The sequence below is a fragment of the Schistocerca piceifrons genome, chromosome 1, assembly GCF_021461385.2.
Source record: "Schistocerca piceifrons isolate TAMUIC-IGC-003096 chromosome 1, iqSchPice1.1, whole genome shotgun sequence".
Classification (NCBI taxonomy): domain Eukaryota; kingdom Metazoa; phylum Arthropoda; class Insecta; order Orthoptera; family Acrididae; genus Schistocerca; species Schistocerca piceifrons.
In genome coordinates, this window is record NC_060138.1 from 964,565,239 (window position 1) to 964,588,758 (window position 23,520).

A 23,520-nucleotide genomic window follows, 5' to 3' on the forward strand; every position below is an offset into this window, starting at 1 on the left:
GACACCGACTGCCCTTGCATTGGTGACAGTAAGAAACAGCGTTGTTTCAAACATGTTGATATGTCTGCGATGCCTACTGTTTAAACCACACAAAACAGTCCCTGGATGTATAGTACAATCTTCACGAGTGGTTTATGGAAGTTTCTGTACCTCTGTAAATGCTCATCAGTTAAAGAATGGCAAAAGAGGAAAAATGGAAACATTACTTTTTCTTGACAATATAACAATTTGTCCATAATATGTTATCATAAACTAAGAGGAAGAGTTTATAAAAGAAACATTTCTTCCACCTGCAGCTCTTATTACAGCCCACTGATCAAGGCATTATCGACACTTTTGAACGTTATTACAGAAAAGAATTGCTATGTAAGTTATTGTTGGAAAGAGAAGACCAGAGGGAAGGGAGGTGGGGTGGGGGATGAAAGTCTGTAAAGAAAGAATAAAAACATTGATTTGAAAGAAGTATCCTATGATCGGAGCAACATGGGTTAGTGTAAAGGAACAGAATTTGAAAGAAGTATGGAAAAAACTTTAGGTATTGTCGAAACTTTTAAAAAAAATGTTCAAATGGCTCTGACCACTATGGGACCTAACTTCTGAGATCATTAATCCACTAGAACTTAGAACTACTTAAACCTAACTAACCTAAGGGCATCATGCACATCCATACCCGAGGCAGGATTCTAACCTGTGACTGTAGCACCTAGAACCGCTCGGCCACCCCGGCTGGCGTGGAAACTTCTCCATGTATAATTGAAAATGACGAACAGAGTGAGATTCCCAAAATGCTCACTATGTTAAAAGAATCCAGTTGCTATGAATGTGATGAAGATGTTCAAAAATGAATGAGTGTTGATGATGCAGATCCAGGGCACAAAATCATGCACAATAGTGAAATTTTAAACCTTTTCAACGATAAAGCTGATGTTTCAAGCATCTCATCAACTACTGCACCAGAAAATGAAGATGAAAATATAACGACTGCTTCTGAAGCACTTCCTTGTTAAAACGCTGCCTTGTGACGATTTGTAGCTCAAGATGAAAGCAGTCACAATCAGACTTAGCTACTTGTAAGCGGGGAAGCAGGCTCTGTTACTTCTTATTAGTAAATAGAAATATGTAGTTTGAATATAATATATGAACAAACGGGCTTTCCAAGCACCCGTGTCCCCTGATTAGTTCGGATAATCGACGCTCTACTGTACTTGCTTCCATGAGTGTGGCTGGCAAAAGATTTGCAATTCCACGGTCGCGGAATGAACCAGCAGGCAACTAGGTATTTGCTATTTCAAAGTCATTCATTTCCCTGCTGATACACTGTTTTTTCCCGAGGGCATGTAGCTTTACTGTATGGATAAATGATGATGGCATCCTCTTGGGTAAAATATTCCGGAGATAAAATAGTCCCCCATTCAGATCTCTGGGCGGGGACTACTCAGAAGGACACTGTTATCAGGAGAAAGAAAACTGGCGTTCTACGGATCGGAGCATGGAATGTCAGATCCCTTAATCAGTCAGGTAGGTTAGAGAATTTAAAAGTGGAAGTGGATAGGTTAAAGTTAGATATAGTGGGAATTAGTGAAGTTCAGTGGCAAAAGGAACAAGCCTTCTGGTCAGGTGAATACAGGGTTATAAATACAAAATCAAATAGGGGTAATGCAGGAGTAGGTTTAATAATGAATAGGAAAATAGGAATGCAGGTAAGCTACAACAAACAGCATAGTGAACGCATTATTGTGGCCAAGATATTTATGAAGCCCACGCCTACCACAGTAGTACAAGTTTATATGCCAACTAACTCCACAGATGACGAAGAGATTGATGAAATGTATGATGAGATAAAAGAAATTATTCAGATAGTGAAGGGAGATGAAAATTTAATAGTCATGGGTGACTGGAACTCGATAGCAGGAAAAGGAAGAGAAGGAAACGTAGTAGGTGAATATGGAATGGGAGTAAGGAATGAAAGAGGAAGCCGCCTGGTAGAATTTTGCACAGGGCATAACTTAGTCATAGCTAACACTTGGTTCAAGAACCATAAAAGAAGGTTGTATATACATGGAAGAAGCCTGGAGATAGTGGAAGATCTCAGATAGATTATATAATGGTAAGACAGAGATTCAGGAACTAGGTTTTAAATTATAAAACATTTCAAGGGGCAGATGTGGATTCTGACCACAATCCATTGGTTATGAACTGTAGATTAAAACTGAACAACAGGCAAAAAGGTGGCAATTTGAGGAGATGGGACCTGGATAAACTGAAAGACCCATAGGTTGTAGAGAGCTTCAAGGAGAGCATTAGGGAACGATTGACAAGAATGGGGGAAAGAAATACAGTAGAAGAAAAATGGGTAGCTTTATGAAATGAAATAGTGAAGGTAGCAGAGGATCAAGTAGGTAAAAAGATGAGGGCTAATAGAAATCCTTGGGTAACAGAAGAGATATTGAATTTAATTGATGAAAGGAGAAAATATAAAAATGCAGTAAATGAAGCAGGCAAAAAGGAATACAAATGTCTCAAAAATGAGATCGACACGAAGTGCAAAATGGGTAAGCAGGGATGGCTAGAGGACAAATGTAAGGATGTAGAGTTGTACATCACTAGGGGTAAGATAGATACTGCCTACAGGAAAATTAAAGAGACCTTTGGAGAAAAGGGAACCACTTACATAAATAGCAAGAGCTCAGATGGAAACCCAGTTCTAAGCAAAAAAGGGAAAGCAGAAAGGTGGAAGCAGTATATAGAGGGTCTATACAAGGGCGATATTCATGAGGACAATATTATAGAAATGGAAGAGAATGTAGATGAAGATGAAATAGGAGATATGATACTGCGTGAAGATTTTGACAGAGCACTGAAAGACCTAAGTCGAAACAAGGCCCCAGGAGTGGCCAACATCCCATTAAAACTAATGACAGCCTTGCCAGAGCCAGTCCTAACAAAACTCTACCATTTAGTGAGCAAGATGTATGAGACAGGCGAAATACCCTCAGATTTCAAGAAGAATATAATAATTCCAATCCCAAAGAAAGCAGGTGTTGACAGATGTGAAAACGATGAATTCATTGAGGACAGCTTCGCAATCTGAACACAGGGATTGTAATACATTTATTATTTTATGTACATGTGTAGCTGTAACTTAGAAATGTAAAATATAATGTAAACTTTTGTAGTTCTCTTAAAAAAGTGAAAAAAGTTTCTTTTGTAAACCTTGACATGTCTCCTGTACATCGAATCAAATGATTTGAAAATTGTATGCAATGAGATGAATAAACCACATAACATAACATAACACGTGAGGCAATACTGACCCTATCACCTATCTTAGAAAATAGATTAAGGAAAGGCAAACCAATGTTTCTACCATTTGTAGACTTAGAGAAAGCTTTTGACAATGTTGACTGGAATACTCTCTTTCAAATTCTGAAGGTGGCGGGGGTAAATTACAGAGAGCAAAAGGCTATTTACAATTTGTACAGAAACCAGATGGCACTTGTAAGAGTCGAGGGACATGAAAGGGAAGCAGAGGTTGGGAAGGGAGTGAGACAGGGTTGTAGCCTACCCCCGATGTTATTCAATCTGTATATTGAGCAAGCAGTAAAGGAAACAAAAGAAAAAATTGGAGTAGCAATTAAAATCCATGGAGAAGAAATAAAAACTTTGAGGTTCGGCGATGACATTGTAATTCTGTCAGAGACAGCAAAGGGCCTGGAATAGCAGCTGAAAGGAATGGACAGTGTCTTGAAAGGAGGATATAAGATGAATATCGACAAAAGCATAACGGGGATAATGGAATATAGTCAAATTAAATCGGGTGTTGCTGCTGGAATTAGATTAGGAAATGAGACACTCAAAGTTGTAAAGGAGTTTTGCTATTTGGGGAGCAAAATACTGATGATGGTCGAAGTAGAGAGGATATAACATGTAGACTGGCAATGGCAAGGAAAGCTTTACTGAAGAGAAATTTGTTAACATCGAGTATAGATTTAAGTGTCAGGAAGTTGTTTCTGCATGTATTTGTATGGAGTGTAGCTATGTAAGGAAGTGAAACGTGGACGATAAATAGTTCAGACAAGAAGAGAATAGAAGCTTTCTAAATCCGGCGCTACAGAAGAATGCTGAAGATTAGATGGGTAGATCACATAATTAATGAGGAGGTATTGAATAGAATTCGAGAGAAGAGAAATCTGTGGCACAACTTGACTAGAAGAAGGGATCGGTTGTTAGGGCATATTCTGAGACATCGAGGGATCACCAATTTAGTATTGGAGGGCAGCGTGTAGGACAAAAATCGTTGAGGGAGACCAAGGGATGAATACACTAAACAGATTCAGAATGATGTAGGTTGCAGTAGGTACTGGGAGATGAAGAAGCTTGCACAGGATAGAGTAGCATGGAGAGCTGCATCAAACCAGTCTCCGGACTGAAGACGACGATGACGACGACCACCACCACCACCACCACCACCACCACCACCACCACCACCACCACCACCACCACCACCACAACACTGTTCTTCTACACAACTGTTACTTCACAGTACACTGAGGATGGGTCGAACTGCCTTATCTACATGCATCTTAGGCTGCTTCATCACTTGCATGGTCCTGCATCACAGTGTCCTGGTGCCCAGCATAAAATGTGATGTGTCTACATTGGTTTTCATCTGCTGTTTTACTTTGGTTGTTCTGAATTTATTTATTTATTTATTTTTTTTTTTTTTGCCCCCACCCCCACACAAGTTTCTTGCATTGCTTGTACACCATTGCAAAGATCAGAGCAAATGATTACCTTCTCCTGTTACAGTTTTTCCACTTGCTCCAGTCCCTTTAGGAGTGCATGTATTTCAGCCACACGGTTTTCAAGTGTTCTGGAACACAAAAGCTGAACACATAATAAAGGAAAGCAGCAGAACAGCCAAGGATATCCCCTTCAGCAATCCATTAGTACATAATTAATAAAACCCTGAAATACACGTAAAACAGAAGAAAACACACTTTTAAACATAGAGTCTGGAGTAAAAATTATTTATTTTACTCAGTTAACCTTAAAATCACTTTAGACTTCTGAAGTCAACAGATAAATATATATTTTGACCATTTTGAAGCCCAATTAAAATGACTGCCAATGCAAGAAGATATGCTGAAATAAATGCCATGTGGTCTACAAAATAGTCTCAAGGTAATACCTTCAATGTTTAGATCACAAATGTGCAGTCACAGCTGGAACAAATGGTTTATTAAAGAGAGTTAAGACTATTTTACTTTGAACATAGACACAACAGAAGAGAAAACCAGATATTTAAGAACCAATAAGATATTAAGCCCTGGCTCTGCTGTATTAATCTACTTTTAAAAAGAAAACTAAGAATCATGCCCATTCGTAATTATATGGTTAGGGAATGAGAGAAATTTTAACCAAGATAAATAAAATGAAAGCACAGAGTTGTTTAATATTTCTCATTAAAGATACTTGAAAATTAAGAAGCAGCTCAAGACCTCCACACAAAGCTTGAAGCAGCAAACTGGAGAAATCACCCAGCTCATTAAAGTCCTTATTTAAGAAAAATCTTATTAACAAATGTCAACTGAATGAAAGAAAATATATTTCCAACCCTTTCAAACACAACATAACAAAATTAAGTGCCTTATTAAAGTTTTGTACACATTTTTAAAAAATTCCATGATTTAATTGATTTAGCCAAATGTGACTGTTTATGAAAATTCTGAAATGGGTAAATATGTACTGTATGCAAAATAGGGGTTTTAAGATGGAAATCCCAGCAAAAATCCTCTTAGAGGTTTAAACAGTCCACACATCACTTACTCATCTTGTTAAATATCTTCAATTAAGAATTAAAGTCATAGCTGTAATGAACATGTCACACAATATTTCAGTATTTAACATTTATTAAATCATGTAACTACAGAGATATTTTATGTTGTTGCAAACATTATTGCATGTGAAAACTGTTGTTTTACAAACTGCAATCACAGTGGTGTGAGGTGTAGAGGAAGGAGATGGCAAGTAGCAGGACCTGTGAGAAAACACATGAACTGACACTAGTAACCACACACAATGAATAACTATTTAAGAGAAAGGGTGCTCAGTTGAATTTTAAAGTTGCAAAATCAATTATGATAATCAATGGTTTTTCAGGGGCTTGATATATGGGTCTGCCCATACCAAAATATTGAAATAAATGTCATAAAAACCATAAAATGTTAAACACTTTTCTACTAAAGCAAATAAGAAATTTTCCTAAAATGAAAACAAACACAGACACGCGCGCACACACACAATTATACAGCTCAGGTCATAAAATCTTAGATAAAATTATACATGGAAGCCAACTGACACTAAAATACTACAGCAGTCTGGCTCACTTAACTAAAATGTATGAGCCAGCCATTTTGTGTCACACTAGGCCCTCCAACTTACTGGTTTAGGAAGGAGTAACAATATCCAAATTTCAAAATGCATTCGACACTCACCTTGTCTTCAGCTAAAACAAAGAGTGTCTGTTCTTTCTCTTTAATTTGCATGTACCTCCTCATCACTCCAGTAAGTGGTTACTCCTTAAATGTATACTTTACAAGCATTGCAACCAGCTAGATTCTCTCAGCAGACTGCACATCCATGTTTTAGAAAATATTGGCCATAAAGAACAGTGTCATTTTGTCCTGTGCCTGTGACCAGGAGATCCGTCAAGAATAGTCAGTTTCACTGATCCTAGCATCTCATCTTCACTTCCACTCTTCCTCCTGATGGCTAATGACTTTCTAACTCTACAGCAGTGTAACTATTCACAGGGTGAAAGAACATTACATTGTAATGTGTACCAAACAGGCTTCCTTGGCTGCTGTTTCTCTTTCCTCATTTTACTGGAACCGCAATAACACAGCAGCGGCCACCAAAAATACCGGGGGGCTATCCAGAAAGCTACAGACATTTTGATGGGGGTCGAGGGGGGGAACCAGCCAATATCTTGGATTTTTTTTTTTTTTTTTGGGGTGGGGGGGGGGGGGTTGGCAAAAACCGCAACTCTATTGAAATTTGTGATGACCTTTCTTATATGTATGGAGAAAGAAAATGAGTGAAACCTGAGTGAGGCAATGCTGCATTCATTTCAAAAATGACCGTATCAATGTTCATGATGGGTATTGCAGTGAATAGGCCAACCCTTGTGACTGATAAACTGGTGATAAAAATTAATGACAAAATTCAAGCAAGTCATTGTTTCATGATTATGGCACTGACAAAAATAGCTTAAAAGTGTGAATTTGAAATGTATACAGTAAATTTTGTTTTTTCCTTCTTGTTAATTTTTTATTTCAAAACATCTGCTACTTTCTAGACAGCCCTCGTATCTTAAAAACTTCACTCTGGTACATTTTGTTTTTAAAATGTATATGACCTAAAATTATTCTGGACTTATAACAATCTAGGTACAACGTACAAATACATTACATGCCCATGTCTTAAACATAGATCTTTGTATACATCCCAGACAAACACTGTTGCTCGCAAGTACATAATGTCATGTGATTGGGAGTGTGCCAGGGATTGTGGGGCTCTGTAAACAAAATTCCACACATGAGAAGTTACTGCTTCACAGACAGTGGAGGTTAATCAGTCTCTGCAAAGTCATTCATCACACTATCAAGTAACACACCTTAAAGTTGAGGATTTATTTTAGATGGCTGTAGTGTCTTCATGATCACAGCAGTTTACCCGAGATCACGATTCCCTGCGACACACAATGTTCTACTGTTGTACCATCTACTTTCCAGTAATGCATACTTGGAACTTATGACAGGTAATGCTCAGCAATCACCAGCTTGAGAACCCCTAGTTTACCAAAACGGTATCCATCCAAGAATGCCTGAGGCACTGGCTCTTTGCCACGTGTAACTTATCAAATACTACAGGCTAGAGAACGCTGTCCCTCAGTCAATATGTAAAGTATGCTGAACTTATTAGAGCAGTGTGCAGCTGAAAAGGTGGGTATATAGTGCATTATGCGCCAAAGAGAATATTTTGCAGTATCACCAAATGCCATGGCCAAACTAACTAGATAATGAAAATATGAAATAAGAGAAAATCTACACAAAAATTAAGCCAGACCATGTGACAGAGAAATCAGTCACATGGTTTTAAAGGAAAAAAAATTAGGGGACTGTGTGAGTGAAGATGCGCCCGCATAGCAAGGTTCGGCTTAGAAGTTAGTAAATGTTTTGGATATAAAACAGTCATTAAAAATTAATAACTCACAAAGGCTAAAAGTGATCCAGACAAACATAGTATCAATGGACAGGGCTCAGTGAGCACTATGGAACTGTTCTAGTAGATTTTCTGTGCATATCTTCTGGTAAATAAAACATGTAAATGTACCAGCAGCATTAGTAAATAGAGTTAATTTGAGAAGTATGACTGTAATTAGTTTGTTTAATGTTTATTAGTGATGTAAGCAAAAACATTTTTATGAAAACCATTTAAGCAAAACAAAAACTAAGAGCAGCATTGAAAAGCTGATCAAATTTACATCAAAATTCACTTGCAGTATATCTACATAACATTTAATTTATAGTTTATATACTTTTTTTGAGAGTCGGAAATACTTCAAGTTGACTCATGAAATGCAAGGCTGTAAGTACCAGCGGCCAAACTCTCATACAGATAGGTCGTATGTGCAGCTGGAAGTTGCCTTACATATGTAACCAAAATATTTTCTAAATATTTGGTCAGGACTTGTAAAAGTTTCACCTGTGAAAATTGCGAGGCACTTGAAATAATTTTAGCTTGTTTGGACTAAGAAGAAATTCATATTGTGTGAATGGATGCTTGGAACATTTTTTTGAGTATTGATCAAAGAGAGTTTGAAACATTGTTCAGCATTTGGACTTCGAATACTTCTGGGTTAGCTGACTTTGTCTAAATGTCTATGAACTATTTGGCAGTTAATTGTGATGATGCGATTACAAATACTGTTAGTTCATTATTGTAGAACTTCAAGTTAGAAGTGTACTGAAGCATTTCGAATAATTTTCATAGCTTTTCTGAAGATTAAGCAAACAAATGATGCTAGTCGACCTAACAAATATTATTAAAATAACAAACTGTTGTAAATAGTGTAAAAGGCTATTTTGTTTAGTTTTTCTGGAATAAATTCAGTCTGTGAAAAGTGAGAAGTTAACATAAGTTCATTGCTAATTCCTACCTGCCATTTTAATAAACACACGCATGCCTTCATTTAGGGTTAAATGTGACCGATGCATTAGTTGGCACCTGCATAGCAGTAAAGCCAATATTTTGAAATTGAAGCATGCACCGGGAAGTCCTATAAATGGTGTTTTTCTTTGCTGCTGGTAAACCTGTTAGAGTATAAGGTCATGGTCCACAAAACTCTTCTGATCCTCATGTTTAGTTTAGAACTGTGCTGCACATATTCAGAGGCACTGCTCCTCCGCTGAATCTTGCCGACTCACAGGTCGGATATATACAGTAGAAAAAGGGGACATGACCAGAGTTACATGTGATAAATGGAGATGATCCTTGTCAAAGATAAAACTTACTGTTGATTGTCATCTTGTCAAAAATGTCATCTTGTCAAAAATGTCATCTTGTCAAAAATGTCATCTTGTCAAAAATGTCATCTTGTCAAAAATGTCATCTTGTCAAAAATGTCATCTTGTCAAAAATGTCATCTTTTCAAAAATGTCATCTTGTCAAAAATGTCATCTTGTCAAAAATGTCATCTTGTCAAAGAAGACAATTGATAGCTAAGTTTTATCTTTGACAAGGATAATCTCTGCCTATCACATGTAACTCTGACCACGCTTCCTTTTCCTACATTATACGTCACTCTCAGACTTCCGACCTGCGAGTCGGCATGCCTCAATGGAGAAGAAATGCCTCTGAAGACGTCCAGAGCAGTCCTAGATGAAACAGGAACAGACGAGTTTCATGGATCACAACCTTATACCCTGAAAGGTCTCCCAGCAGCAATCATCAGTGTTTTTCTTGCTTTACTTAATTTTTTATTCATGCTGAAGCACGTGGGAACTCTGATGAAAACGGTTGATAACTTAACCACTAGTCAAATACTTTTTATTAAGCAAGCAGCAAGAACACAAGATTTTAGAAACAAGCATTTTCCCTTCTACTTCGTAAGCATACTGCCCTCCATGAAAACTGCAATGCCCAATAGTGGGCAGTAGGGATCTGGTTGACTACCACTGATATGGACCATTTATGCTATCCCTTGTTAAGGTAATATTTGTTGTGTGATTTAGGTCCTGCATAAGCAACATCAAACTGACAAAATGTCAGCAATCGTATGTTCACTAAAACAAAAACCAACAATAAATTTCAACATGCACCCTTAAAGTGCACGCAGCAGACAGTATCAGGAGAATGACACTATTGGTCAGTGCATCACTGTCTTTCTGCAGCCCACAGCTTCACCACCACTGTCTCTCTCTGCAGCCCACAGCTTCAAAACCACTGTGTCTTTCCGCAGCCCACAGCCTCACCACTCATCTTCTTCTGTGTAAAATACTTTAAGATACATTAACTAGTAAAAGTCTTTCAGAAGGAACAGTATATGCACCTTTGTTACTACATTATCACCAATACTGAAAATAGTGATTGTGAAATAAAAGTTCTACAAACAGCAATCTCTGATCATCACGAGTTAAGGTGTCACATCTACAAAGATATCTTGAAGATGAATGAAGACTATAGAGAAGTCAGGATTACCAGTGTACAAAAAAAAAAAAAAAAAAAAAAAACAACATTTTGCAACTAATACTGAGGAACGAAGTTCAGACTGAAACAATGCAAACACAAGGCAGAAATGGAAAGTATGATGAATTTCATGATAAATCAAAAGAAGGTCTACCTAGTAAAAACACAATTTTTTGGTTTTGTTTTGTTTAATCCCCAAATATGTTTCATCACAGTTGCAGCATCTTCAGTGGTTTTTTTCTTTTATTGTTCCTGAAATATACATACATAAATTTTATGTAGATGAGGAATATGTTGAAATCAGATTTTTGTTGTTGTTTAGATTAAATATGTACTTTACCTTTCTTTAACTTAGTATGCCTTTCTTAACACACCAATGCACCATTTTCATGCAGCCTTTCCCAAAATGACCTGTCAGAAAAAGCAAGGTCACTGTAGGCAATGGATTACCAAAGAAATAATCAAACTCTAGACTAGACTGAAGGATCTCAAACAGGGAATATGGAGATACACAAAAAAGTATCAGACGAAGTACAGACAATTAATAAGAGAAGCAAAGGCAAGTTCAATAAACAAATCCATAAAAAATTCAAGTCACGAAAGTAAAATAATATGGAATGTAATTAACACTGAAAGATATAGTGGAAAGAGTGCAAATAACGTAAATATGGTCATTTCAAAAGTCCTGCACACAGCTTATGCACGGCCATTACGGTGGTGCAATAAAGTTGAAGTTCATGTCAGTTGTTAGAAAGACTTTAGGCGTGATGGTCTTATGTGTGTTTGCTGGTTCGTATGGGTGTGTCATGAGTAATTCAGTTTTAAAATGGTAATTGAAACCGAGTCAGGTTGGATTACATGTATTGACAAGCATTCCTATGCCAAAATCGAATCCCTACTTGGAAAGAACACAATGGAAATTTACAATAGTTTGAGAAATGTGTGTGGGAATAGCATAATGGATCATAGCACAATATCACAGTGGTCTGCTCATATCTGTGAAGGGTGGGTAAGAACCGAAGACAACGCAAGAGGTGGAAGGCCATCTATTACAACAGACTACACCTCCCAGGTTATTGTTAATGACGGTTTGAGAGAGATTCTATGAAAAACATGAGGGAATTGCATATGGGGCCAGAATGCCTACCCCTTCAGTTTACAGAATGATGCTGAAAAGTTAAAGATGAGAAAAGTTACTGCCAGATGGGTTCCACATTATCTGAGTAAAGAGCACACGGAAGATTGCAGAATTTCTTCAACATTATCGAACAGAAGATAAACAGTTTCTGAAAGGGGTTGTTGCAGTTGATGAAGCCTACATACAAGATTTTGGGCCAGAACTTAAGTCTCAGTTGCCACAATGGAGAAGCTCCAACTCACCACGGCCAAAAAAATTCTGACACCAGCAATGTAAGGTGAAATTTATGATGATCTTTGCACATGACATAAATTCAGTCATAACTACAGGTACCGCCCCAGGGGATGGATGTCTGTAACAGGTGCATATAAGCTGTTTCTGCAAAATGTTTTGTTTCCAGAAATTTGTCAAAGAAGGCCTGACATGACTGCAGCTGGGTCCTCATTTTGCACAATATGCAAGATGGCATATTGCCCCACCAGTGACAGAAACGCTTGACAAATATGGATGGGAAATACTTCCCCAAATCCAAAAACGGGTCCACCAGACTTTGATCTGTCCTCCAAATTGAAGGTCCAACTCCATGGAAAACGACTTGATACAATTGATGAAGCTTCCAGAGAGGTGGCTCAAGTAATCAGGCAGCTCAATAATGAAGGTGTCCTATCTGGAATACAGTAGTTGCCAAAACATTGAGCACCTGTAAAAAGCAAAATTGGAGATATATTGAAGGCCTATAAAGGTATCTTGTAAAATAATTTATTTTCTTCAGTTCTATCTTACAATGTGCAGAACTTTTGAAATGACCCTCATATTATTAAGTCTATGAAGATTTAGAACACCGAAGTTACAGATGAAACAATTGCTAATATACTTAACAGCAAATTCGAGGGTTGACGCATTCTGGGCAAATGGTCAAACATCCAACTCAGTGTTCCTGGAACTCATAAAAATAATTCAGAAACTAAAAACCAATACGTCTACAGGATATGAAAAATATCAAATTGTCTAATAAAGCATGCAAGTTTTTGTTTGTTTATTTACAACAACATGCTCCATCACACGCTATTTTTAACACTGTGTGTGTGTGTGTGTGTGTGTGTGTGTGTGTGTGTGTGTGTGAGAGAGAGAGAGAGAGAGAGAGAGAGAGAGAGAGAGAGAGGCAGTAGTAGTAGTAGTAGTAGTAGTAGTAGTAGTAGTAGTGTAAAGTTTGTGTTGTATTATCATGACAACCAAGATGAAGAAGGCAGAGGGTGAAACCCGTGCCAACACATAACCTACTCCTCACGAATAGCACCAAGGAGACTGCCAAGCTTAACATCCCCATTCAACAGGCAGACCACCATGAAGTGTCACATATCCTCACTTCATGAGACAATGCAGAGAGGTGTGGTACTTTAAACCAGGTTGTTGGCACAAAGTCTGGTGATCAGGAAATTTACACCCCCCCCCCCCCACCCCACTCCCCCTTGCCGGACAAATACTTGCAGTGAAAATATTTTCCAGCATCAGGATATGAACTAGCTTACCCCCGGGTTGAGTGCCACCCCACACTTGTGCATTCGCAACCATGGCCACCGACACGGGATTAAGCATGTGAGCAAAAAAATACTTGAAATAGTTTAGGATACAATAAATTGCTCATTCAGAGGAGGAGCATCCCCAGAAATATAAAAAATAAGCAAACTAGTAACAATATACAAGAAATGTTAAAAAGATGACCCACATCACAACAGACCAGTATTTTTTTAACGCCTGGTTCCTCAAAAAATACTAGACATGCATGTGCACAGCACACTGAATAAGTTCCTTGGGAGGCAGAGAATTCTGACTGCAGCACAACATGGTTCCAAAAACGGGAAATCTACAGAAACACCTATTTCCATGAAGCAAAATAAATTCTGTATCCAATATGTTTCTAGATTTATCTTAAGCTTTTGACACAATCATCCATACATCACTAACTGATAAACTATACAGTTATGGACATGCAGTATGTGACTACAGCATCTGGCTGCAGATCTGAAATCAGGGCCAGTGAGTATGGTGTACCTCGATTTGAACTTTGACGACTTTTCTTCACTCACTTTATAAGTGATGTTGAAATCAGTGCAAAATACATTATGCTTATGAAATGATATTAGTAAACATAGAAAGAAATTAGGAAACAAATGGAAAGAAGAAGATTTATTTCAACAAATAACAGTGCAGTGTTTTATACATAATTACTTAACTAAAAACCTAAGAGAGACAATATTCATGAACAGAGAAAAGGAATGTCACAGATATACTCATAGATGAAACAAGACTGAAAGAAGCTATCTCTATAAATTTTTTGGGAGTTACATGTGACAAGCTCCAATGGAGACAACATACAGACAATGTCTGCTGTAAATTAACCACGGTAATATATATTATGAAACAGCCTGTACATAATTCCAACGAATAACTTGTATACAGGCTAGTGTTCCATCGTCTTTTTGGACCATACTTACAGTACTGAATAACTTTTTGGGGAAACTCCACCACCAACAATAGGAAAATAATTTTTGTACTAAAAAAAGGCCTTTAGAACTACAATGAAAGAAAAACAGAGTGACTCATGTAAAACTACCATTGATAAGCTAAAATTATAATATTTCCACGTGTACTTATACAGGACAATAATATTATTAATCTATGGCAAATGAATACCAGGAAAAAATACGGATGTTCATTCATATAACACAAGAAATAAAGACCTGTGGAGAAATATACCACAGAGACAGAATTGTTGAAAAAAGGTCCTCGAGTCTATAGGAGAGTACAAGTGAAAGCATATACCAGAAACTTCACAAGGATTATTTAATGGAAAAAGAATTTTATAGTGTAGAGGAGTAGATGTGTAAATAATGAGAAATTTTTATTACCTGCATGTACTGTAGCAACCTGTATTAAAGAGAATGAAAATAACTTCACGATCTAGATATAAATCAAGAGAAAAATGTATACAACATAACTATCATATTTGTCAACATGATGTTTTATATTGCATTGCACAGCCTAAGACAAGATTTAGTTACTAGTCCTATTTTACACGCAAGTACTCTGCACATAATGTAACTGAATAGGATCAAACAAAAAAGTCAATCAATCTGGTTACGATATAACAAGATAATGTACTCTAGCTCAATGAACATTACAATCTTGGACGGCAGCAATTGTATACAGTGCCATGATGTTGTATACTGTTAAACTAGGTGACTCAATACGCACAGACTGCAAATCCTATGGCTTAGGATTCGATCTACAGTTCAGTCTTAGATTTCTCTAAATTGTAATGTCACTTAGAATCATGTTGAACTGTAGGTCACTCCGTAATTAGCTGGCTAAGTAATTCAAAGACTGGAGGAAGTTAAGGGCATACCACCTCCAATGTGACCAAACCCAGTAAAAAAAACTACCAGTCTTTGACATGGTTCAAATCTGAATTACAATGAGACAATTAACATGATATACCTTACTCACACAACCGATGTTTAATGAAGTGATCTTCGAACAATTAAATCTCTGACATTACGTCAATGCATTAAGAGAACTAACTATAGTTATATTTAAGACATAAAGCACTATTCAGCTGATTAAGCATAAAGAAATACAATGCAATTTTCATGATTAGATGTTAACTGTCTTTTACCTTATTGTCAGTAACAGATCGTCAGAGGCAGTAGCTCTGCTCTGATACTTTGACACAATAATTCAAACCAATGCAAGATGAAATAAACAAGTGAATACTAGAATGGGAAACCTGAATACCATTCCATTGTTTGCTGGGGAGATTCTGTGGAGGTGCAATTATTATGAAGCAGAACATGATTCACTGTCAAGTATTACTTGTCTTCCGCTGTTATGGACTTTGGTCTCTACCTTGTCCATGAACACAAATTGTCATTAATAACGTTTACTGGACATGATTTAAAAAATTAATATAGTGTACCCTTGATTTGCTTCATTGTCTGAACCAATTTCGACTGTTAACATGTACAACATACGGTTTATTGCGTAAACTATACAATGTTGCTATTTGACGGAATTCACAGACAAAACTTTTCAAGAAGTTAAATTCATGCTAAACACCATGGAAAAATCTTAAATTCCCGTAACTCCATGTTATTAATCTGACATTCAACTACATCACCAAGTAAAGGTGGGATGGAAGGAACTGGCTGGTACAAAAGACTGGCCCATTCTGTTGGTTCTGCACAACCAGCTAAATGTACATTTCTCTGTAAACGGACTAAATGCACAGTAAGGTCCACAAGCCTGTCTGAAACTATTCCTCAAAATTGTCCTTGCGACACTTTGAGAGTTAGCCCCTACAGACATTTGGACAAACCAGTCATGGTGTTAGTGTATAAAACTCCACTTGTAAAAAGAGTTATGCGAAATTTCAACAAAATTCAATTTCACGAACTATGTAGTGCTTTTCCCCATACACATGGCTACTTTCTATTATGTAAAACTGTTCTCTATGTGTCTTCTTGGAGCTGCTGAAGGAACTGTTGTCAATCATGTACGTAAAAAATCCTATACAAGATTGGTATGATTATGATCAAAACTGCAAGAGGTAAATCTACAAATTTAAAAATTTTTGTTCAGTAGTAAGCCAAATATTTTCCAGTCATGCAGTATGACTTAAGTTGATGTCTCTTCTGTTGATTGAGCCAGGGACTGCTGCACTGTCAGCAGCAGCATGCAAAAATGCTGACATAATCAAAATAACTAACAACTGCATATAACAGAAGTATACTTTCTACCTACCATCCAGCTATTACCAATTCTGCAACAACCACCCCAATTAGGCATGACGTGTGCAAACTGATAACCAGACATCAGCACCATAAGCAGATGTTAAAGGCCTTACTTTCCTCACCAAAAAAAACATCTGCTCCATTCAGCATGACATGGAAGGACACCCAGACACTTTCCCATTCTCCGCCTTTAAGGACATAAACACACAGTGACCACATAGGCCAAAAAGTGTCAATGGGAGCTGTCAAGTTCAACTGAAAGAGGATGGAAGAGTACTAACAATTGGACCCAGGAGAGGTCACAGTGTGAAAAAAGTGTAATGGTGGTCAGTGCCTACCATGTCAGAGAAGTCTCACAACCAGGCACTCACCTTCAGTCAATTGTTAACTGACAGTCATCCCCACACACATACACCAGTGGGAGGGGTGGGATGGAACTGAACTAAATATACTTCATCATACACTAAATTCTGACTATGAAACAGACACAAATCATAAGCCACAACACACTTCTGTCTTCTTCTTCTTCAGATCTAGATTGGTTCAATATAGCTCCCCCCCTACTCGATTCAATGCAAGCCTCTTCATCTTTACATAACAAATGCATCCTAAATTCATCTGAACATGCTTATGTACACAAGCCTTGCCCCCCCCCCCCTCCCTCCCCCAAACACATATCTTTCTTCCAATAACAAATTGATGGTTTCTTGGTGCCTGAGGAAGTGTCCTATCAAACAATCTTCCTTCACTCAATTTGTGCCACACATTTTTTTTCCTTCCATTAAATTCAGTACCTAAACATTTGTTATTCAACCTGACCATCTAATCTTTATAATTTGTCTGTGCCACATTTCACAAGCTTCTAACCTCTTCTTGTCTGAACTACTTATTGTTCACATTCACTTCAACATAAAGTTTCATTCCCCACAAATGTCTTCAGAAAATATTTCCTAATAGCTTCTGTACCTCTGAGATGGTAAACTTATTCCTCCTTCCACATCTTACAGAGGGGGATTGATCCTACACAGAACTCTATGCTCAAACACAGTATTTCAATATTTCATTTAAGTAAATCTGCTAAGTACAAATAGCAGTTACACAGATAATATTAAATGTTCATGATGATTGACCCCTTCTCTCTCTCTCTCTCTCTCTCTCTCTCTCTCTCTCTCTCTCTCATACCAATGAATAGGGATGTCAGAGACAACAAGTGTCCGCAAGGTAATCATCTGGAGGGGTTTTGACATGTAAATAATATTCCTATGCACAAAGTATGTCTTATACAATGAAGTACTAATGAGGCACACTAATGTTTCATGTAGTTATGGACTCACAGGGACCACGTAAACAGAAATTATGTCACCTAGGTGCACAATGATTAAAAGTATGATTATTGCAACTTCTCAATCTTTTTCCAAGTATCAGAATGCCTGCAAAATACCAACACTACCTTAATGGTAGGACATATCTTCAAATATCAGATCCCTCTTTTACAATGAGCCTCTTAATCTGCTGAAGTCTACAATGAGCCTCTTAATCTGCTGAAGTCTATAAGTGTCCAGTTCACTACCATCTGGTACCATAACTTGTGAAGATAGGAAATAGGTATATTGCTAGCCAAATCTTTTAAATCTGAAACTCCTCCAACGTTACCATTTAAATCATCAATGACTACTTGTATTATTATTGTGCTTCATCTCAAATATTCTCTCAATTTCAACAATCTACATATGTATGGTCAATACATAATGAGTCTAATGTTGCAGTTGCATTTCTAACAATCCACTTCAGACTAGGTGACTCCAAATTATTTTCACTAATCTCTCTGTAGCATTAAAATTCTTTCTCCTCTTTAAGTTTATAAACATTTTCTTCACCAGAAATGTAATATTTACATACAAAAGTGTGTTATTTATATACAGCAATGGAATTTCATATCACAAAATTTTACAGTTTATATTCAATTCATATTTACAACTTGACTATAAATTCTTTCACAAAAAACTAATTTTTAACATAAAATTACCATATTTTGTATTATTTTTAGCATGTTACTTGTACTGTCACATATAAGGTAAACCACAAATAGGTGCCACAGAATTTCTTCAAGGGATCCCTGGTAAAATCTATAGAAACATTAATAGAATTTTAATGTTTTACAGAGTAATTACATTCTGACCGATTTTAGTAGTATACAAATACATACATCCATCACTGACACTTTATGCAGCAAATTTTATGCCCTAAACCAAAAAGATGTCACAATAACATGCTATCTAGTTTTCTCTTATTAAAAAAATGGTGTAAAACTAAAAAATTCAACATTTTCAATCTCATTTAGATGTTTAGACTTTTTTACAGCCCATTTTATTCACAGTGCTCGCACCAATTTACACAGTGTTCATAAAATGTTTTTGGTGTATATAAAACACAAAACCAAAGTATCACTGATCCATTCCAGCTTCTTTAGTAATTCACAATTTGGTATTCTTAAACACAGAATAAAACCAAGTGGATTATTACTAATCAATTGTATACACATGCAAAACACATTAATCAACTGAAAACTGAAATATGCGCCTCATCTGTTGCAGTATTGAAAGATTCAGTTATGAATAGCACAGTAATAAATTACAAATGAAGTAAGACCCAAAAAGCTTCCAACTACTGGCTCAACCTCTTTATAGGTGCATTGCGTATCAGAAATACAATAGAATCCTCCTTTTATTCTACAGCACATCACTTAAAAGCAACAAAAATATGAAAAAAGTGGAACAGTACCATTTTTGAGGTTGAATGAATTCCTTTAACTTACAAATATGTAAGAATACATATAAGAAAAATTTTATCACTTTCTAACAAACTGCACATAATTTTACAGTAAGCATGTAGTTCCTCACAAAATGTTCAAGCTGCTGTATATTTTTTCCATTTCACAGACAGCTATGGATGTACCGAAAACGCTAAGGAGAAGTAGAAATGTCCATATCATCTGCATCACTTTGTCCCGCCTCCTGCATCTCCCTTTGCTGTACCTTCCCATTTGGAGTTCTACTATCCTTTCCATCCGATAGTCCATCAGCCTGAGAGGAGTTTCCATCACCCACATTTTCTGAAACACCTTTGTTAGCAACTTTTTCTCCAGTGTTGCTCTGTTCAACAGCTTTTGTATTACTCTTGTCACTTTTATCCCCTTTATCCTGTTCATTTGTATCAAAACCTTCTTCCTCCTCATCATAGTTCCGTGGAACTTTTGAATCACTTTCTTTCTCCGAGTGTTCTTTCTTATCTTTCTTCTTTTTGTCCCTATCGCTTTCTCTGTCTTTATCTTTGTCTTTGTCTTTCCTGTCATCACTGCTCTTTTCTTTCTCTCTCTTTTTGTCAGAATCTCTTCTGGATCTTGAGCGACTTCGGGACCGCTTACGTGATGGTGAATGTTTGCTGTGACTTCTGCGAGGTGACCGACTTTTTCTGCGGGACCGAGATGAACTTCTACGTCGAGATGGGCTTTTTCTTCGAGAAGGAGATCGGCTTTTCTTCCTTGGCGAACGGCTTTTTCTCCGTGGAGATCGATGTCGTGACTTTGAACGTGATGATGATCTTCCTCTTGATGATTTTGATTTCTCACGAGAACTCTTTTCTTTACTTTTCTCCTTACTTCTACTTTTAGACTTATCTTTATCTTTGTCTTTTTCTTTGTCCCTGTCCCTGTCCTTGTCCTTGTCTTTGTCTTTGTCTTTGTCCTTATCCTTATCTTGATCTTTATCTTTGTCATGATCTTTTGTGTCAGAGTTCTGTATAGCAGTTTGATCAGAGGTTTCCTTTTCTGCATTGCTTGAGCTGTCTGCTTTGGTCTCACTGTCAGCCTCTTTATCCTTCTTTGAGCTCTCTTTTTTGGAGTCTTTCTTATCTTCTTTCTTGTCCTTTGATTTATCATGACTTTTTGAAGATTTTGACTTTGACCTCCTTGATCTGGAACGTGAGCGTCTTCTGCTTCTAGAACGACTTCTAGAGCGGCTTCTGCGCCTTCTTCCTGGACTACGGGATTTCCTCTTCCTTGACCTTGAGCGTGAATGTTTCGATGATCTAGAGCGTGAACGCCTAGATCTTGATCTGCCCCTATTGCGGGATCGTCTTCTTGATCTTGAACGTGATCTTCTACTACGGGATCTTGATCTCCTCCTTCCGCGGGAAAGTGACCTGGATCGTCGCCCTCTAGATCCACTGCGACTTCGTTTTTTTTCCTTTGCTAGTAGACCAATGACAGGGTCAATGGCAGCTGAAATTAAATTCTGGGCTTCTTTTACTCTAGTCATTGCTTCCTCAATTTCTTTCTGTGCAGCCTCATTACTTTTAGCTTGTGGTTTCACAATAGCTTGTGTCGAGTGATAAACTTTTATCGGCCTTCCATTTACATCTTTCCCACTAAGTTTCAGTGCTGGAATTATGGTAGCCTGATCTGTGAATTCAATAAGCAAATATCGCTCCATATCCCCTTCTCTGTTACCAAATCTCATATATTTCACTTCGCCAGCAGTGGAAAAAAACTCCATCAGATCTTGCGCACCTAAAGACTGTTCAATATTTGTTACAATTAATGTTCTCCGTATCTCCTCTATTTTCCTCGAGTCTAATGTTGCCGGAAGAGGAGGATATGGTGGTAGACCATTGGCAATCAGTTTTGGATCATGCGTGGTAATAACTTGGTTTGGTGGTACACCCTCCAGCTGATTTGTTACATTTGGTGGAAGTTTTGGTTCTGCTGTTGGAAAAAGACTGGTTCCTTGATTTGTTAGCTCCAGTGCCTTCTGTTCATCTGGAATTTCATTCTGGAATGGAATAACTATAAGTGCACGGTCTATAAACACTGTGTTTGTCATATGCTGTGCAACTTGAACACAAACTGGATCATGGAATTTCACATAGCAAATGCGAGACTGTACAGGAACAGCAACATCACGAATTGTAGGATACAGGCGAATATCTTCTATCTTTCCTAAATATCCAAATAATGTTTGCATTTGATCTCTTGTTGCCTGTGGCGCAATATTTGTTATTTGAACAACTTTGGTGTTTCCTGCCGTCATCTTCATGTGTGCAACAGTCCTGCAAAAAAAAAAAAAAAGATACAGTATTAATAATAAATAATTAACAACTAAACATTATTGATCACATAAAACTACAAACTTAGGTGTCACTGGACACATTTTCATTAGCTGAGCTATTGCGTGAATACTCTTAAAGTGAACAAAGATAATAGAATTGGTTTATAACACATATAATTTTCACTTTCAAGAAAAATACAAAAACTCTGGAAATGAAAACATCAAAAGTTGATGCTGATCTACAAAACCCATCAAAAGTTAACAGACGTATTTACAAAAATTATCTGTAAAATTATTGCACCTACACATGATACTATTTATATCACACAGCAAGGACAGATTTCTCCTCTGAGAGTAACTTAATGATGAATATTCAAATTTCCCACACAAAACTCATGCATGACGTTACCTTTGAACACACTAGAATAGAAACATGAGATATCTGAATATGGACAGTATTTATTCCTACAAGACACATTCTTGTGATAAAAAATCAAATCGTACAGGATTTCTTTGTGACATGACTCATTCTACTGACTTTTTGAACTAAATGTGCCAAGGAAATACAATTTTTTATGTATTTAAAATCACAATGACTGACTAGACAGATGACCATTAGCCTTAAAGATGAATTTATTGAGTGATGGCCAGAAATACAAGAAAGAAGTGATTATTGTCAAATGCAGGTTTGCTCTTCAGAGTGGAAAAAATAATATGCACAAATGTGAGGGTAGGTGGAAGGGCAGATAAAGAGGGAAGAAGAGGAGGAGAAGAGAGGAGAGAGAGGGAGAGAGCAGGGATTGAGTTGGGGAGGAAGTGGGCAGCGGGAGGAGAGAAGTAGTTCATCTATTAGCACTACTTCTTTGTTACTGTCCACCTTCCATCACTATATATAAACCTGGGCAAGTGTCTATGGCTGTTGCCGGCTCCTCACTTCCCAGCTTCCAACTCCTCTTACCTTGCAAATCCTCTCTTTGTAGCCCTCCTGTGGCCAGATTCATGACCACCTTCATAGCAACTTCTATATGCGCATTTGCATTTCCTCCTGTCTGGTGGTGGGAGAAGGGACTTTTCTATATTCCTTATGGTCAATCTATTTTCATTCATCCTACATACTATTATACCCTCAACTTTTACCACTGCTTTTCCTTCAGAAGTGTCCAGCTACAAGTAACTTTTTATGTGGCCTCTCACTTAGCTACCAGTTCTCTGCTTCATAAATGTTTTTCTTTAGTAAATGTCTTGTAGAGAACATGTTTCATGTTCCTTATAACATCTGTGTTCCAAATACAGATTTCAGTTGACACTGTCATATTTACTGTGAACAGTCCTGTTGTTTACATCATCCATATTTTTACTGTTTTATAGTAAGCTGACTTTCAAATAATGTCTAGGTCTTGTATCTAGCGGACTCAATGTATCACTATTCTATTTTGTTCATATCGATTATTATATCTTGTTTACCATACTCTTCTGTTGATTTATCAAATGTGCAACTCACATCTTCTATCTTTCCAGCTACAATCACATGGTCATCAGCAAAAAGAAGAGAATATAAGGTGCAATCATCCACTGGTATTTTCTACTCCAGTTCTAAATGAAGGAAGTCTGTGCCACTGGACAGCCTTCTCACAATTCATTTTGATACCTTCAATTCTGAAGAAATCTTCAACATTTAAAATCTGCTCTCAAATTTTGCTTGAAATGTTTCATAGCTATGTCACTGAGCAGTCAC

The 23,520-nt window shown here is 37.2% G+C and overlaps 1 protein-coding gene across 1 annotated transcript in view; it reads right to left on the bottom strand.

The window, feature by feature from the left end:
* Positions 1-14,064: 14,064 nt before the first annotated feature.
* LOC124733139 (splicing regulatory glutamine/lysine-rich protein 1) overlaps positions 14,065-23,520 on the bottom strand; it is a 29,342-nt gene continuing 19,886 nt past the window's right edge. Inside the window, exon 2 of the mRNA XM_047248527.1 lies at positions 14,065-21,786. Coding sequence (XP_047104483.1) covers positions 19,644-21,773 — 2,130 coding nt within the window. The 5' untranslated portion in view covers positions 21,774-21,786 and the 3' untranslated portion in view covers positions 14,065-19,643. The remainder of the gene's footprint in view (positions 21,787-23,520) is intronic.